Here is an 18896-nt window from a genome sequence, read left to right as displayed (position 1 = left end):
TCTTCACTATTATTCTACAATGTAGTAAAAATGAAGAAAAGCCCTTGAATGAGTAGGCGTTCTAAAACTTTTCACCGGTAGTGTATATTGTAGACTGTGGAGGTATATTTGTTTGTACACTGTAGATCAGCCCCTGTACCGCTGAGCCCCTTGTGGAATAACCCTTCCCTTCATAATGGGCTCATAGAGAGGAAGGCATATCTTGTTGTGGGTGGAATCATCATTTCATAGATCAATCACTACCACCCTGCACCCCTCCACGCTTTTCTGCATCCATCTATTTATGCAGCCAACCTCACTAATGGTTGTTTTGGCAACGCGTTGCCTACCTACCTCTCTGCATACAGAAGAGAAATTACAAAGAGCAGATTCAAGTGTGTGTGCATGTGTGAACAAGCCCGCTGCATTTATCTTGTCTCTGTCTGCCTGCTCCTCTGACTGTCTGCTCCTTCGTCAGTCTGATTGCCTGTGCTTGCGTAATCAGATTAGGGGTGAGGAAGCCACTCTAGCAGAGATAATGTCCTGGCTTCCCACGGCTGCAGCCTGTCTCCCTCCCTGCCTGTTGCAGAGATTATCAGGTGACCAATGTTACATAAGGCCTGTGTGAATGAACAATGTCTCAGGCTTCAAAACATTCCAGCTCTCTCAGCCCAAACTGGGTCATTTTGGGTCTCTGAAGTAGGGCAGTAGGGAGGACTGGAGCTTCTCTTCTAACAGTTGTTTTGTACTGAAACATTGAGTGGAAATTTAGAGGGGTAAATACTGAAGTATTAATGCTAACGAGGGTATACATGTTCTCTAAAGTACTTTGACATAACATACTGTAGCAGTTCATGAATGCAAACCAGTTTGGTAGGCTAGATATTTGCTTTCTGACCCGGATACTTCTGCATATGCTCACTCGCTGTAACCTCCACGCAGTGGTGTCTGGACTGTCCTGTAGAGTGAGAAACCTGAGGTCACACTAGAAAACGTGTTTCTTAGAAACCTCCAGGTTGACCTTTTTTAGACTGATTAGCTGGACAAAAGTTTCAACTTTTGAAGAAATAGGGTTAGCATTACTAATGATTTCTCAGACATATTTAACTCGATAACCTTTTAGACTTTTAACATTAATTTGCTATTTGTCTAAATGTCCACTAATGTTTTTGTACTATTCGCTCAGATTCAGACCACTTTTCTAGCCTCTGCCTTTTTCACAGATGATAAACAGAGGATGGATAGATAGAGATCAGTCTATTCTGTCCCTTTTGAACAAGGGATCTACTCTTGAGTTCTTTAATCTGTGTTGATGTGTCTCTAGCCTAGACACCTGTTCAGGGTAGAAGCCTGGGATTGTGTTCACTCACGTAACATTGTTAACCATTACATCCTGACCTACATATCACACAGAAATAAACCTGACCATGTACTCACTCACCCGCTCAATCACTCCCACCTTTCTCTCACTCTGTCAGCCACTGGGCAGGCCATTAATGACTGAGAAATTGACTTTGGTCCCGGCTGTGAGGTTGACCGTGCGGTAGGATTTTAACAGTGAAGAGGCATACAAGGAAGATGTGATTTTTCTTGTCAATATGAGGATAAAGATCCGGCGACCTGTACAATTATTTACACAATCAAATAAACAGGACGAGGAATAGAAAGGTAAACTGACATGAATAACAGAGTTCTAACAAACGAAAACCCAGGCTTCAATCATGCCTGTGAACCCGGCAACATGCCGACCTGTTACCTGTCTGTCTCGCAAACAAAGCAATTAAATGCTTCTTGTAGCAACACCCATTACCCAGAATGCATCACAAAACATACCAATTACCTAATTGACAATCAAATAAAGGTAAATAAAGGTATGAAAAATGGCATACAAACACATTCAAGTAATACATTCACATGATAAATATCCACACATCAATAAATGTGATCTCATAATCAATGGGTTTTAATCAATATCTGGACATACATAATCAACGGGTTTTAATCAATATCTGGACATACATAATCAACGGGTTTTAATCAATATCTGGACATACATAATCAACGGGTTTTAATCAATATCTGGACATACATAATCAACGGGTTTTAATCAATATCTGGACATACATAATCAACGGGTTTTAATCAATATCTGGACATACATAATCAAGCAAGACTTTAGATCATGTGACGTATGTCATAATCTCAATCTTCACTCCGGCAAACGTAATTTATTTTCTTTTAACAATCAACGTCAGTCACTTTGTTGCAGGAAATGTTAGATTGTTCCTGCATGCCACACTTCTTCCTGTGACAGCTACTGCTGGAAGAGAGAAGAGAGTGAGATAATGGTTGTGTGAGTGGTAATTGGGTTGTGGCACACACACACAAGTGGTGACTTGTAACATTTCAGCAGTAGTCGGCACCTGCCGTAAAACCACAAGTTATGCCTTCCCATGTCAGGGCAGAGAGAATAGGAAGAAGAGTAGGAGATGAAGGAACAGGGAAGAGGAAGAGACAAGAGTTCTGGCTGAAGGATAGGAGGAAGATTGAAACAAGAGGCTAGTTCAGGGTAAGAGAGGACAAAGGTGTCAGCGGGAAAAAAATAGAATTCAGTGGAAAGAGGAGAGTAGGAGAGCTGCAATTCCAGGTAGTCTGTGTGGTGCTGCCTGATGTGTGTGAGGGAGAAAGAGAGAGAGGGAGAGAAAGAGGGAGTGAGGATATAAATAGCTGTTATATAACATCCCTTTGTTGATGCCAAGTGGCAGAACTAAGGAGTGAAGGGAAAGCGCTGTGACCTTGTTTTTCAGAGCCACCCTCCCCCACCTCTCCTCGCCCTGCCTCGCTCCCAACTCTTATTCTGCTCAGGGTTCATCTCCATGGTTACAGACAGGCTCTCTGTTTACCCAACACTCCAGGGGACTCCTGAAACTCCCCATCCCTTGCTTCTCTCTATTCTCTACTCCTCACCACCATGTCTTACTTAACATACTCATCATCAATCTGTCGAGTGTTGTCTCTGTTCCAGCACTCGTTTTCTAAATCCCATCTAAACACAGATGGCTTCTTTTTTTTACCCCTTACACTTGTGGAAATTAACCTATATGGATAGGGCCCAATTGAAGTGTTTCTAACAGAAGAAACATAAAAGGAATATGTATGACCATGGTAGCAATTGAAAGAGAACACTTTGGAGAATATGAGGAAATTATCAGACCAAAGGTGAGGATACAACAGTTCACCTGTCACAAGACTGAATCCAAACATTACACTTTTGATTTTATTTGCATTTGATATTTTCTGTACTTTCACAGCATTTATCAATAACAAAATCTGAAAATCGGGTTGGAACCTAAATTATATTGTAATTTTTTTCATTTCTGAACAGTGACATAATTTTTTTAGTTCCGTTCCACTGTTCCGTCCTGCACAATAAAGTTCTGAACAAGTTCGGGACAAAAAGGAACACCTTATATCGTTATTTTCTGATAGAACAGCTTTCTATGGAGCGAGCAAGCTATAGTTGTTTTAGCCTAGGCAACCAATAGTTTATGGGTGCTATCGGCTGCCTAGACTATAGTTGTTTTAGCCTAGGCAACCAATAGTTTATGGGTGCTATCGGCTGCCTAGGCTATAGTTGTTTTAGCCTAGGGAACCAATAGTTTATGGGTGCTATCGGCTGCCTAGGCTATAGTTGTTTTAGCCTAGGGAACCAATAGTTTATGGGTGCTATCGGCTGCCTAGGCTATAGTTGTTTTAGCCTAGGGAACCAATAGTTTATGGGTGCTATCGGCTGCCTAGGCTATAGTTGTTTTAGCCTAGGGAACCAATAGTTTATGGGTGCTATCGGCTGCCTAGGCTATAGTTGTTTTAGCCTAGGGAACCAATAGTTTATGGGTGCTATCGGCTGCCTAGGCTATAGTTGTTTTAGCCTAGGGAACCAATAGTTTATGGGTGCTATCGGCTGCCTAGGCTATAGTTGTTTTAGCCTAGGGAACCAATAGTTTATGGGTGCTATCGGCTGCCTAGGCTATAGTTGTTTTAGCCTAGGGAACCAATAGTTTATGGGTGCTATCGGCTGCCTAGACTATAGTTGTTTTAGCCTAGGGAACCAATAGTTTATGGGTGCTATCGGCTGCCTAGGCTATAGTTGTTTTAGCCTAGGGAACCAATAGTTTATGGGTGCTATCGGCTGCCTAGGCTATAGTTGTTTTAGCCTAGGGAACCAATAGTTTATGGGTGCTATCGGCTGCCTAGGCTATAGTTGTTTTAGCCTAGGGAACCAATAGTTTATGGGTGCTATCGGCTGCCTAGACTATAGTTGTTTTAGCCTAGGGAACCAATAGTTTATGGGTGCTATCGGCTGCCTAGGCTATAGTTGTATTAGCCTAGGCAACCAATAGTTTATGGGTGCTATCGGCTGCCTAGACTATAGTTGTTTTAGCCTAGGGAACCAATAGTTTATGGGTGCTATCGGCTGCCTAGGCTATAGTTGTTTTAGCCTAGGGAACCAATAGTTTATGGGTGCTATCGGCTGCCTAGGCTATAGTTGTTTTAGCCTAGGGAACCAATAGTTTATGGGTGCTATCGGCTGCCTAGGCTATAGTTGTTTTAGCCTAGGGAACCAATAGTTTATGGGTGCTATCGGCTGCCTAGACTATAGTTGTTTTAGCCTAGGGAACCAATAGTTTATGGGTGCTATCGGCTGCCTAGGCTATACTTGTTCACTTGTGCGATGGACAGACAAGTGTATGGCACGAGAGGCGACTGAAATTTGGCAGGTGGGGAGAAAGTGAGAGAGGGTGGAGGAACGTTTGGCACCTTGTTATGACGTGCATTATCTGAATTAGGCCCAGAGAATTATACCTACGGAGGAGCGGCTTCTATGGAGGAACTTTCAACTCTCGATAGATGGACCAGAGCTAGCTAGCTAACAAGCTTGTGTGTGCAGTGCGGCACCAGAATTAAAAACACATCTCACCTTTTTGTAGTTAATAAATCCAATGTGAAATGTGATAATTATAGTATCAGTTACTAGCATTGAAGAAGTTTATCAATTTTTCTCGAATAATCTCTCCCTAATTTCTGAATCACGCTCTCCGGCGCCGAGAGAGATGGCCGCCTCGCTTCGCGTTCTTAGGAAACTATGCAGTGTTTTGTTTTTTTCATGTGTTATTTCTTACATTAGTACCCCAGGTCATCTTAGGTTTCATTACATACAGTCGGGAAGAACTACTGAATATAAGAGCAACGTCAACTCACCATCAGTATGACCAAGAATATGACTTTCGCAAAGCGGATCCTGTGTTCTGCCTTTCACCCAGGACAACGGAATGGATCCCAGCCTGCGACCCAAAACAACGACTTCGTAAAAGAGGGAAACGAATCGGTCTTCTGGTCAGACTCCGGAGACGGGCACATCGCGCACCACTCCCTAGCATACTTCTCGCCAATGTTCAGTCTCTTGACAACAAGATTGATGAAATCCGAGCAAGGGTAGCATTCCAGAGGGACATCAGAGACTGTAACGTTCTTTGCTTCACGGAAACATGGCTCACTCGAGAGACGCTATCGGAGTCGGTGCAGCCAGCTGGTTTCTCCGCTCATCGCGCCGACAGAAACAAACATCTTTCTGGTAAGAAGAAGGGCGGGGGTGTATGCCTTATGGTTAACGAGATGTGGTGTGGTCACAACAACATACAGGAACTCAAGTCCTTCTGTTCACCTGATTTAGAATTCCTCACAATCAAATGTCGACCGCATTATCTACCAAGGGAATTTTCTTCGATTATAATCACAGCCGTATATATTCCCCCCCCAAGCAGACACATCGATGGCTCTGAACGAACTTAATTTGACTCTTTGCAAACTGGAATCCACATATCCTGAGGCTGCATTCATTGTAGCTGGGGATTTTAACAATGCTAATCTGAAAACAAGACTCCCTAAATTGTATCAGCATATCGATTGCGCAACCTGGGCTGGTAAAACCTTGGATCATTGCTATTCTAACTCCCGCGACGCATATAAGGCCCTCCCCCGCCCTCCTTTCGGAAAAGCTGACCACGACTCCATTTTGTTGCTCCCTGCCTTCAGACAGAAGCTAAAACAAGAAGCTCCCGCGCTGAGGTCTGTTCAACGCTGGTCCGACCAATCTGATTCCACGCTCCAAGACTGCTTCCATCACGTGGACTGGGATATGTTTCGTATTGCGTCAAACAACAACATTGACGAATACGCTGATTCGGTGAGCGAGTTCATTACAACGTGCGTTGAAGATGTCGTTCCCATAGCAACGATTAAAACATTCCCAAACCAGAAACCGTGGATTGATGGCAGCATTCGCGTGAAACTGAAAGCGCAAACCACTGCTTTTAATCAGGGCAAGGTGACCGGAAACATGACCGAATACAAACAGTGTAGCTATTCCCTCCGCAAGGCAATCAAACAAGCTAAGCATCAGTATAGAGACAAAGTAGAATCGCAATTCAACGGCTCAGACACAAGAGCTATGTGGCAGGGTCTACAGTCAATCACGGATTACAAAAAGAAAAACAGCCCAGTCACGGACCAGGATGTCTTGCTCCCAGGCAGACGAAATGACTTTTTTGCCCGCTTTGAGGACAATACAGTGCCACTGACATGGCCCGCAACCAAAACATGCGGACTCTCCTTCACTGCAGCTGAGGTGAGTAAAACATTTAAACGTGTTAACCCTCGCAAGGCTGCAGGCCCAGACGGCATCCCCAGCCGCGCCCTCAGAGCATGCGCAGACCAGCTGGCTGGTGTGTTTACGGACATATTCAATCAATCCTTATCCCAGTCTGCTGTTCCCACATGCTTCAAGAGGGCCACCCGCCCTGTGAAACTGGGTACTGGACTTCCTGACGGCCGAGCCCAGGTGGTGAGGGTAGGTAACAACATCTCCACCCCGCTGATCCTCAACACTGGGGCCCCACAGGGGTGTGTCCTAGGCCCTCTCCTGTACTCCCTGTTCACCCACGACTGCGTGGCCACGCACGCCTCCAACTCAATCATCAAGTTTGCGGACGACACAACAGTGGTAGGCTTGATTACCAACAACGACGAGACGGCCTACAGGGAGGAGGTGAGGGCCCTCGGAGTGTGGTGTCAGGAAAATAACCTCACACTCAACGTCAACAAAACTAAGGAGCTGATCATGGACTTCAGGAAACAGCAGAAGGAGCACGGCAGCGCAGTGGACGTGGAAAGTTCCTCGACGTACACATCACTGACGCTCTGAAATGGCACCCGATGTAACAGGAAGGCCAAAAATATCATCAAGGACATCAACCACCGAGCCACGTCCTGTTCACCCTGCTATCATCCAGAAGGCCATTGTCAGGCAGATGCATCAAAGCTGGGTCCGAGAGACTGAAAAACAGCTTCTAGCTCAAGGCCATCAGACTGTTAAATAGCCATCGGTAGCCGGCTTCCACCAGGCTACGCAACCCTGCACATTAGAGGCTACTGCCCTATATACATAGACTTGGGATTACTGGCCACTTTAATAATGGGACACTAGTCACTTTAATAATGTTTTAAATAATGTTGTAATTAATAATGTTCTTAATTCCATTATTTTACTTTTTGATTTGTGTGTATTTTTGTGAATTGTTAGATTTTTTTTTTAAAAATGTCACCTTTATTTAACCAGGTAGGCTAGTTGAGAACAAGTTCTCATTTGCAACTGCGACCTGGCCAAGATAAAGCATAGCAATTCGACACATACAACAACACAGACTTACACATGGAATAAACAAAACATAGTCAATGATACAGTAGAAGAAAATAAAACAAAAAGTCTATATACAGTGAGTGCAAATGAGGTAAGATAAGGGAGTTAAGGCAATAAATAGGCCATGGTGGCAAAGTAATTACAATATTGCAATTAAAGACTGGAATGGTAGATGTGCAAGTAGAAATACTGGGGTGCAAAGGAGCAAGATAAATAAATAAATACTGTATGGGGATGAGGTCGGTAGATAGATGGGCTGTTTACAGATGGGCTATGTACAGGTGCAGTTATCTGTGAGCTGCTCTGACAGCTGGTGCTTAAATCTAGGGAGATATGAGTCTCCAACTTCAGAGATTTTTGCAGTTCGTTCCAGTCATTGGCAGCAGAGAACTGGAAGGAAAGACGAACAAAGGAGGAATTGCTTTGAGGGTGACCAGTGAGATATACCTGCTGGAGCGTGTGCTACGAGTGGGTGCTGCTATGGTGACCAGTGAGCTGAGATAAGGCGGGGCTTTACCTAGCAGAGACTTGTAGATAACCTGTAGCCAGTGAGTTTGGGGACGAGTATGAAGCGAGGGCCAACCAACGAGAGCGTACAGGTCGCAATGGTGGGTAGTGTATGGGGCTTTGGTGACAAAACAGATGGCACTGTGATAGACTGCATCCAGTTTGTTGAGTAGAGTGTTGGAGGCTACTTTATAGATGACATCACCGAAGTCGAAGATGTGTAGGATAGTCAGTTTTACGAGGGTATGTTTGGCAGGAGGCTTTGTTTGAAGGAGGCTTTGTTGCGATATAGGAAGCCAATTCTAGATTTAATTTTGGATTGGAGATGCTTAATGTGAGTCTGGAAGGAGAGTTTACAGTCTAACCAGACACCTAGGTATTTGTAGTTGTCCACATATTCTAAGCCAGAGCCGTCCAGAGTAGTGATGCTGGACAGGCGAGCAGGTGCGAGCAGTGATCGGTTGAATAGCATGCATTTAGTTTTTCCTGCATTTTAAGAGCAGTTGTAGGCCACGGAAGGAGAGTTGTATGTTATTGAAGCTCGCCTGGAGGTTAGTTAACACAGTGTCCAAAGAGGGGCCAGAAGTATACAGAATGGTGTCGTCTGCGTAGAGGTGTACCAGAGATTCACCAACAGCAAGAGCAACATCATTGATGTATACAGAGAAGAGAGTCGACCCGAGGATTGAACCCTGTGGCACCCCCATAGAGACTGCCAGAGGTCCGGACAACAGGCCCTCCGATTTGACACTTGTTTGTTAACTTGGCTTTCGAAGACCTTAGAAAGACAGGGTAGGATAAATATAGGTCTGTAGCAGTTTGGGTCTAGAGTGTCACCCCCTTTGAAGAGGGGGATGACCGCGGCAGCTTTCCAATCTTTGGGAGTCTCAGACGATACGAAAGAGAGGTTGAACAGTCTAGTAATAGGGGTTGCAACAATTTTGGCAGATCATTTTAGAAAGAGAGGGTCCAGATTGTCTAGCCCGGCTGATTTGTAGGGGTCCAGATTTTGCAGCTCTTTCAGAACATCAGCTATCTGGACTTGGGTAAAGGAGAAATGGTGGGGGCTTTGGCAGGTTGTTGGGTGCCGGGCAGTTGACCGGGGTAGGGATAGCCAGGTGGAAAGCATGGCCAGTTTTGAGAGATGCTTATTGAAATTCTCAATTATAGTGGGTTTATTGGTGGTGACAGTGTTTCCTAGCCTCAGAGCAGCGGGCAGCTGGAAGGAGGTGTTCTTATTCTCCATGGACTTTACAGTGTCCCAGAACTTTTTTGAGTTAGTACTACAGGATGCAAATTTCTGTTTGAAAATGCTAGCCTTAGCTTTCCTAACTGCCTGTGTATATTTGTTCCTAACTTCCCTGAAAAGTTGCATATCACGGGGGCTATTCGATGCTAATGCAGAACTCCACAGGATGTTTTTGTGCTGGTCAAGGGCAGACAGGTCTGGAGTGAACCAAGGACTATATATATTCCTAGTTCTACATTTTTTGAATAGGGCACGCTTATTTAAGATGTTGAGGAAGGCACTTTTAAAGAATAGCCAGGCATCATCTACTGATGGGATGAGGCCAATGTCATTCCAGGATACCCTGGCCAGGTCAATTAGAAAGGCCTGCTCGCAGAAGTGTTTCAGGGAGCGTTTGACAGTGATGAGGAGTGGTCGTTTGGTCGCAGACACATTACGGATGCAGGCAATGAGGCAGTGATCGCTGAGATCTTGATTGAAAACAGCAGAGGTGTATTTGGAGGTTGAGTTAGTTAGGATGACATTTATGAGGGTGCCCGTGTTTACAGATGTGGTGTTGTACCTGGTAGGTTCATTAATCATTTGTGTGAGATTGAGGGCATCAAGCTTGGATTGTAGGATGGCCGGGGTGTTAAGCATGTCCCAGTTTAGGTCACCTAGAAGCACGAGCTCAGAAGATAGATGGGGGGCAGTCAATTCACATATGGTATCGAGGGTTACAGAAGTCAACAAATGAGAGCACCTGGGGAGTGGGAGTGGAGCTAGGCACTGCAGGACCTGGATTAACCTCTACATCACCAGAGGAACAGAGGATACTACTGCACTGTTGGAGCTAGGAACCATTTCGCTACATCCGCAATAACATCTGCTAAATATGTGTATGTGACCAATTACATTTCTGAGAGTTTGTGAGAGAAGTGTCTGTGTGCCCGTAACATGGAAAATGTCACACTGTCTGCCAAAGCTGGTCTGTTTTGATGTAGCCACGCAAAGCATGCCTGTTTGTGTGGCTGTATGTTCCTTGTCTGTGTGTTAGGTAATTCCTTCAGCACTCCAGGGGTAGAGGGAGGAGGGGGGGGCTGTGACGAGCTGTTGTCTCCGGTCAGAGCCCTGCGGTGCAGCCTCTCCCGCCCCTTCCTCCTTCACCCAGGCTCCAAGGTCCCACCCACGCCCGTGCTGTCAAATAACAGAGGACAAGAGTGATGTGAGCAAAGAGGGAGATGGGGAGAGAGGGGAAGAAAGAGAGATGAGAAGATGCGTTATTACTGAGAGAAGGAGATATGGAGGGAGAGGGAGAGAAAGACGGACATGAACACTTCAGCCCCCCATCCCTCCCATCCCTCCCTCCCACCCTCCCTGTGTTGTGTTGGTTTCCAGGTTGTGAGGTTCAGTTAATCACTACCTCTCTGCACTATCCACTCTCATCAAGTTATCTATTGCACTGGGTCTTGCTGGATAGCACGAATACTAACCCATTCCACACCACATTTGCGAGTGGTCTAGTGCACAGTGGTGGGGGTTGGGGTGAGTGAGGCTGGGGGCTTTGGAGTCTGTTGCCCAGGGTCATAAATTCACAACGATAACATTGTTTATCTGGAATAGATAGATGGTGGTAGAAGGAGAAGTCACTCATCACAAGATGGGCAGGTCTCTAATCATGACACAACATAATACTGCTTTGTTCAAACTGCGTGATATTTTGATACTAAGGAAAGATGCTGGTGAGAATCTAGTGAGTTATCACTTTCACAATAAGTGAAGCTATACAGTGCCTTCAGAAAGTATTTGCATCCCTTGACTTTTTCCACATTTTGTTACAAATTATGATTAAAATGGATTATACATATAAAAAAAAAATGGGGGGGGGGTCTACACAAAATACTCTAATCTCAAAGTGGAAGAAAAATAATAATTTTTTAAAGATGAATTTCAAATGTAACACTAATCTTGATTAGATAAGTATTCAATCACCTTTGGCAGCGATTAGATACAGATTAGATGCATAGTCTTTTTGGGTACGATTTTAGTACAATATTTGTTCCATTATTCTTTTTAAACTCTTCAAGCTCTGTCAAGTTGGTTGTTGATCATTGCTAGACAGCCATTTTCAAGTCTTGACATTAGATTTTAAGCCGATTTAAGTCAAAACTGTAACTAGGCCACTCAATATTTTTATTCTACACAGTCTTCCTTCTTTTCACTCTGTCATTTAGGTTAGTATTGTGGAGTAACTACAATGTTATTGATTCGTCCTCAGTTTTCTCCAATCTCAGCCATTCAACTCTGTAACTGTTTTAAAGTCACCATTTGCTTCATGGTGAAATCCCTGAGCGGTTTCCTTCCACTCCAGCAACTGAGTTAGGAAAGACGCCTGTATCTTTGTAGTGACTGGGCGTATTAATACACCATCCAGAGCGTAATTAATAACTTCACCCTGCTCAAAGTGATATTCAGTGTCTATTTGTTTAGTTTTTTTGCGTGGCATTGAAAAACTCCCTGGTCTGTGGTTGAATCTGTGCTTGAAATTCACTAATCGACTGAGGTACAATTATCTGTATGTGTGGGGTGTTTATACTTTCTGAAAGTGCTATAGGACGTGCTACCTGTCCCAGACCTATTATTTGACCATGCTGGTCATTTATGAACATTTGAACATCTTGGCCATGTTCTGTTATAATCTCCACCCGGCACAGCCAGAAGAGGACTGGCCACCCTTCATAGCCTGGTTCCTCTCTAGGTTTCTTCCTAGGTTTTGGCCTTTCTAGGGAGTTTTTCTTAGCCAACGTTCTTCAACACCTGCTTGCTTGCTGTTTGGGGTTTTAGGCTGGGTTTCAGTACAGCACTTTGAGACATCAGCTGATATACGAAGGGCTATATAAATAAATTTGATTTGATGTTGTTTTGCTAGCAAGTCAGCAATGTACTATTTAATGTTGGCTTGGAAACTCTGAAAATGCTATATTTTCAATCACATTGATTCATTGTGAGCTACAAATAATATGTGAAAACACTGCCAACGTGATATTCCTATTGCATCTTCATTATCATCTACATTATGACAATGTATTTAACTAACATTTTTTGCCACAGATTTGAAAATGATTACTGCAGACTACATAGTACTCCACAATTGTGTTGTCAGCAGACCCAGGGCTGTTTACCGAGGAGGATTGGCATGTTTCATTCATTTCACATTTCTAACATTGTACTGGTAAAGTAGTGAATGTCCTCCTGCCAACAAGCCTTCTATACCACATCTCTTTTTTCAAATAACATTGTAAAATGGAGTTTGTCCATTTTCTTTTATACTTTATTCAAACTGATTTAAAACTATTTGTTTTACAATCCTGCTTCTCCATGCACACACACACACACACACACACACACACACACACACACACACACACACACTGTAAGGATCTGCCCCTTTTTTTCAATTTTTGCCTAAAATGACATGCCAAAATCTAACTGCCTGTAGCTCAGGACCAGAAGCAATGATATGCATATTCATTATACCATTTGAAAATAAACACTTTGAAGTTTGTGGAAATGTGAAATTAATGTATGAAAATATAACACATTAGATCTGGTAAAAGATAATACAAAGAAACAACCAAATGTTTTTTGTATTTTTGTAAATGCTAGAGAATGTCCATAATGTATTATTCCAGCCCAGGCGCAATTTAGATTTGGGCCACTAGATGGCAGCAGTGTATGTGCAAAGTTTGAGACTGATCCAATGAACCATTGCATTTCTGTTAAAAATGCTGTATCAACACTGCCCAAATGTGCCTAATTAGTTATTAATAACTTTTCAAGTTCATAACTGTGCACTCTCCTCAAACAATAGCATGGTATTCTTTCACTGTAATAGCTACTGTAAATTGGACAGTGCAGTTAGATTAACAAGAATGTAATCTTTCTGCCCATATCAGATATGCCTATGTTCTGGGAAATGTTCTTGTTACTTACAACCTCATGCTAATCGCATTAGCGCAAATTAGCTCACCCGCCCCGAGGGTGGGACAATGATCTGTAGAGATCCTTAAGAGGTTTAAACTGGCCCTTAAGCACACACACACTACCCCAGTTTATCAAAGTTTACACCTAACCTGGAAATAAGTCTAGTTATGCAACAAGCTTTCAGAACTGGCCTAGATACCAGCTGATAACATTTTCTCCCCCTCACTTTCTCTCTCCATCTCTCCCTACCTTTTTTACTCCTTTTTCCATTTCTCATGTTTTTTCTTGTAACACTTTACTTTTGACACTGTGTCATAACACGTTATGACAATGTCATAACAGCTGACATAACCTGTCATAATATGGTTATAACACTGACCCAAATATTTACACCTATTGCGACACATATATTGCGTTATTTTATGTCTGGTTATGACGCCTACATAAGTGTCAAAACCCACATTATTATTCAAACTATTTTATTCCCTGCCTAGAAGTTTCCTTTCGTTTCAAAGTTTGCTTCTTAAATCCTTTGATGTAGTAATGAAATCTTTAGTAATATTTTATTTTCATCATTTCATCATCATCATTTGAAATAACACTATGACACTGTCAAGAATCATTATCACCATCGTAATCATATAAGCTAGATAGGTCTATCACATTCATGCCCTCAGATCAGTCATCTGTCAAAAAGAGGGTGTCTTGTCCTGCTCTTGAAATCTGCTCCTACATTCACCCCAGTCATCAGCAACAGAGCATTGGGGTAGGTGCATGTCTGACATCAATGTGTGTGCAATTACAATGACAATTGAACATTATCCAATTGTTGTTGTTTTTTAATCATAAACACACTGTTGACATGTAGGCTATGGTATCATGGAATGTGGTAGGTTCTTTGGGTTTGACACTTATGTACAGTGGGGCAAAAAAAGTATTTAGTCAGCCACCAATTGTGCAAGTTCTCCCACTTAAAAAGATGAGAGAGGCCTGTAATTTCCATCATAGGTACACTTCAACTATGACAGACAAAATTAGGATAATTCCAGAAAGATTCCAGAAAATCACATTGTAGGATTTTTTTATGAATTTATTTGCAAATTGTGGTGGAAAATAAGTATTTGGTCACCTACAAACAAGCAAGATTTCTGGCTCTCACAGACCTGTAACTTCTTCTTTAAGAAGCTCCTCTGTCCTTCACTCGTTACCTGTATTAATGGCACCTGTTTGAACTTGTTATCAGTATAAAAGACACCTGTCCACAACCTCAGTCACACCTCAAACTCCACTATGGCCAAGACCAAAGAGCTGTCAAAGGACACCAGAAACAAAATTGTAGACCTGCACTAGGCTGGGAAGACTGAATCTGCAATAGGTAAGCACCTTGGTTTGAAGAAATCAACTGTGGGAGCAATTATTAGGAAATGGAAGACATACAAGACCACTGATAATCTCCCTCGATCTGGGGCTCCACGCAAGATCTCCCCCCGTGGGGTCAAAATGATCACAAGAACAGTGAGCAAAAATCCCAGAACCACACGGGGGGACCTAGTGAATGACCTGCAGAGAGCTGGGACCAAAGTAACAAAGCCTACCATCAGTAACACACTACGCCGCCAGGGACTCAAATCCTGCAGTGCCAGACGTGTCCTCCTGCTTAAGCCAGTACATGTCCAGGCCCGTCTGAAGTTTGCTAGAGAGCATTTGGATAATCCAGAAGAAGATTCGGAGAATGTCATATGGTCAGATGAAACCAAAATATAACTTTTTGGTAAAAACTCAACTCGTCGTGTTTGGAGGACAAAGAATGCTGAGTTGCATCCAAAGAACACCATATCTACTGTGAAGCATGGGGGTGGAAACATCATGCTTTGGGGCTGTTTTTCTGCAAAGGGACCAGGACGACGGATCCGTGTAAAGTGAAGAATGAATGGGGCCATGTATCGTGAGATTTTGAATGAAAACCTCCTTCCATCAGCAAGGGCATTGAAGATGAAACGTGTCTGGGTCTTTCAGCATGACAATGATCCCAAACACACCACCCGGGCAACGAAGGAGTGGCTTCGTAAGAAGCATTTCAAGGTCCTGGAGTGGCCTAGCCAGTCTCCAGATCGCAACCCCATAGAAAATCTTTGGAGGGAGTTGAAAGTCTGTGTTGCCCAGCAACAGCCCCAAAACATCACTGCTCTAGAGGAGATCTGCATGGAGGAATGGGCCAAAATACCAGCAACAGTGTGTGAAAACTTTGTGAAGACTTACAGAAAACGTTTGACCTCTGTCATTGCCAACAAAGGGTATATAACAAAGTATTGAGATAGACTTTTGTTATTGACCAAATACTTATTTTCCACCATAATTTGCAAATAAATTCATTAAAAATCCTACAATGTGATTTTCTGGATTTTTTTTCTTCTCATTTTGTCTGTCATAGTTGAAGTGTACCTATGATGACAATTACAGGCCTCTCTCATCTTTTTAAGTGGGAGAACTTGCACAATTGGTGGCTGACTAAATACTTTTTTGCCCCACTGTAGGTGTCATAACCAGCAATAATGTAACACAATATTTGTCACAACAGGTCTAAATATGTCATGACAGTGTTAGGACCATATTATAATGGGTTATCTCAGCTGTTATGCCTTATTATGACATGTATGACTGTTGTAACATGTCGCTGGGTATCAAGTAAAGTGTCACCTTTTTTCTTATTTTCTTCCTTGCACCCTTTTTCCTCTCCCTGTGTTTCTGTCTCCCTCCCTCCTTCCCTTCCTCTCTCCCTCCACCCTCTCCCCCCTCTCTCTATCTGTGTAAGTAGGGCAGGCTTCACCCACTCGTGTCGTTTTTCACCCTAAGCAGTGTGACCTGGCCTGTTCTGCCATTGGTTTGGAGTCTCCTCTCCCTCCCAGTAGACTGACCAAATAACAGGCTGAGGCTGACTATGGTTGTGGTCTAATGATTTTCTGCATGCATGGGGCACACAGCAATAAAGAGAGAGAAATAAAGAATTCCGGTCTTGAATCCCGTGTGTTGTCATTGACTGTTTGCACAGTAGAATATTAAAAAACGATGCGTTTTCGACCAGTCTTCTCATGACTTTAAATGGCGTGTGGAGAAAAAAAACAGGTGACTACGTAGGTGGTTTTAGGTCCATTACCATCTCAATGGTAGTATTCAGTGTTAAAGTACCTATGTACATGACTTAAATTTCCCTTTTCTGGAGTATGTGCTGCAGAGTGTGTATGTGTTGATGATATGTACTTAGTGCTACTGTAAACACAACAGAGCAGGCCTGTCTTATTTTGATCCATTCGATCAATTACCTGAACCTCTGTGTTTTGACCAATGGTCATTTAGCAGATGCTTTTATCCAAAGCTGTCTTACAGTTATCACATTTATTTCTACTATCCGGGAATGAAACCCACAACTGTGGTGTTGTGAGCACTTTCCTCCACATAACCAACTGAGACTTCAACCATGTCTGTTGTAATTAATTTGGTAAAGTAGGCTACACACAAGAATACACAAGCATGTGGCGTGAAATAACATTCCTAATCTTTAATTGTAATTAACGTTACTTCCCTATACCTTTTTGTTTTCCTTTTGTGCTAGCGTTCCTTCATCTGCCGTCTGACGGAGGACAAGAAGTCCGAGAAGTTTTTCCGTGTGTTCTATGACCGGATGAAGCTTGCCCAGCTGGAGATTAAAGCCACGGTGACGGTCAACACCAGTGACCTCGGCAACAGGAAGAGAGACGACGACGCCCCCGACAAGGATGTGCCCGTCCGCAAGAAAGGTCAGAGGTCAACCAAAATCAAAATGGCTGTCTCATATCAGCTGTTAATGGGTTTTGTATTGGAGTAGGAAGTTACACATAGACACTTATCTAAGGTCAATTTCTCTCTGAACACGTTAGCAATAAAAAAATTGATTTATAGACTTTGTGGGCTGGTTCTGTTGACCTCCCCTCCCCTCCCTGTGTCTCTGCAGCCAAAGACTCAGCGGTACTGGTGACAGATGAGGCGAGAGAGCAGCTGCTGGAGGCCTCGTCGGCCACTAAAAAAGCCTTCAACTCATACCGCCGTGAGGCCGACCCCGATGACCACTTCTCTACGGCTGATGGCACACCCAGCACCGGGGACAAGGGCCAGGACGATGGAGAGATGAGCTTTATCATTGTCATCATGCAGCCTATCCTGCGCTTCCTCCAGCTGCTCTGTGAGAACCACAACCGAGACCTGCAGGTCAGTCAGCCAGCCCAACACCAGGGGAAGCCAGCCCTCAGATACTGCCTCTTTAGTCTTATTTATACCTTACGTGAGGTAAGATGGAGATGCTGAGGAGGGCATGCATCTTGCCGGTTCCTACTTTACTTACCTTTTTTTATGGATAGTTTTGTGTTAATCATTACTTTGTTTGCTTAGAATTTCCTACTACGTAGGCTGGTTAGTCAATAGCTGGATGTATCCTCCATTGAGCAGGTAATTGGCCCTGTTGAAAATCACTACAGCTCAGTCTTCAGGTTATTTGCTGGTCTCCTGCTCCTGTGTGTGGTCTGTGTTAATTAGGGCCAATTTCAAGTTTTCATTAAAATCGGTAATCAGCATTTTTGGAAGCCGATTATGGCCGATTACATTGCACTCCACGAGGAGACTGCGTGGCAGGCTGACCACCTGTTACGCGAGTGCAGCAAGGAGCAGTAAGTTGCTAGCTAGCATTAAACTTATCTTATAAAAAACAATGAATCTTAACATAATCACTAGTTAACCTCTCTAGGGTATGTGGGATGCTAGCCCACCTGGCCAACATCCAGTGAGATTGCAGAGCGCCAAATTCAAATACAGAAATACTCATTATAAAAATTCAGAAAAGATACAATTATTAAACATAGGTTTAAAGATGAACTTCTTGTGAATCCAACCACGGTGTATGATTTTAAAAATGCTTTACGGCGAAAGCATACCTTACAATTATTTGAGAACATAGCCCTGCAGACAAATCATTACAAACAGTAACCAGCCAAGTAGAATATTTACACAAGTCAGAAAGAGATAAAATGAATCACTTACCTTTGATGATCTTCATATGTTTGCACTCAGAAGACATTCATTTATTCAATAAATGTTCCTTTTATTCAATAAAGTCTCTCTTTAAATCCGAAAACCTCTGTTTTTTTCGCACGTTTTCTTCAGTAATCCACAGGCTCAAACGCAGTCACAACAGGCAGACAAAAAATCCAAATTGTATCCATAAAGTTCATAGAAACATGTCAAACAATTTTTATATTCAATCATCAGGTTGTTTTTAGCCTAAATCATCGATAATATTTCAATTGGACAATAACGTCGTCAATATAAAAGGTAAACAAGAAAGGCAATCTCTCTGGTCGTGCGCATGAAAAAGCTCTGTGACACGGCAGGGTCCACTCATTCAGACTGCTCTTA

The 18896-nt window shown here is 43.1% G+C and overlaps 1 protein-coding gene across 9 annotated transcripts in view; it reads left to right on the top strand.

Moving 5' to 3' along the window:
• LOC110528182 (inositol 1,4,5-trisphosphate receptor type 1) overlaps positions 1-18896 on the top strand; it is a 175444-nt gene that overhangs the window by 109593 nt on the left and 46955 nt on the right. For all 9 annotated transcript variants that reach the window (XM_021610038.2, XM_036983724.1, XM_021610040.2 and 6 more), the window contains 2 exons: positions 17065-17248; positions 17443-17696. In XM_021610038.2, coding sequence (XP_021465713.2) covers positions 17065-17248; positions 17443-17696 — 438 coding nt within the window. The remainder of the gene's footprint in view (positions 1-17064; positions 17249-17442; positions 17697-18896) is intronic.

Source organism: Oncorhynchus mykiss, chromosome 7 (genome assembly GCF_013265735.2).
Source record: "Oncorhynchus mykiss isolate Arlee chromosome 7, USDA_OmykA_1.1, whole genome shotgun sequence".
Taxonomy (NCBI): Eukaryota; Metazoa; Chordata; class Actinopteri; order Salmoniformes; family Salmonidae; genus Oncorhynchus; species Oncorhynchus mykiss.
Note: the sequence above shows the minus strand (reverse complement) of the source record. Positions and strands in the feature narration are given on the sequence as shown.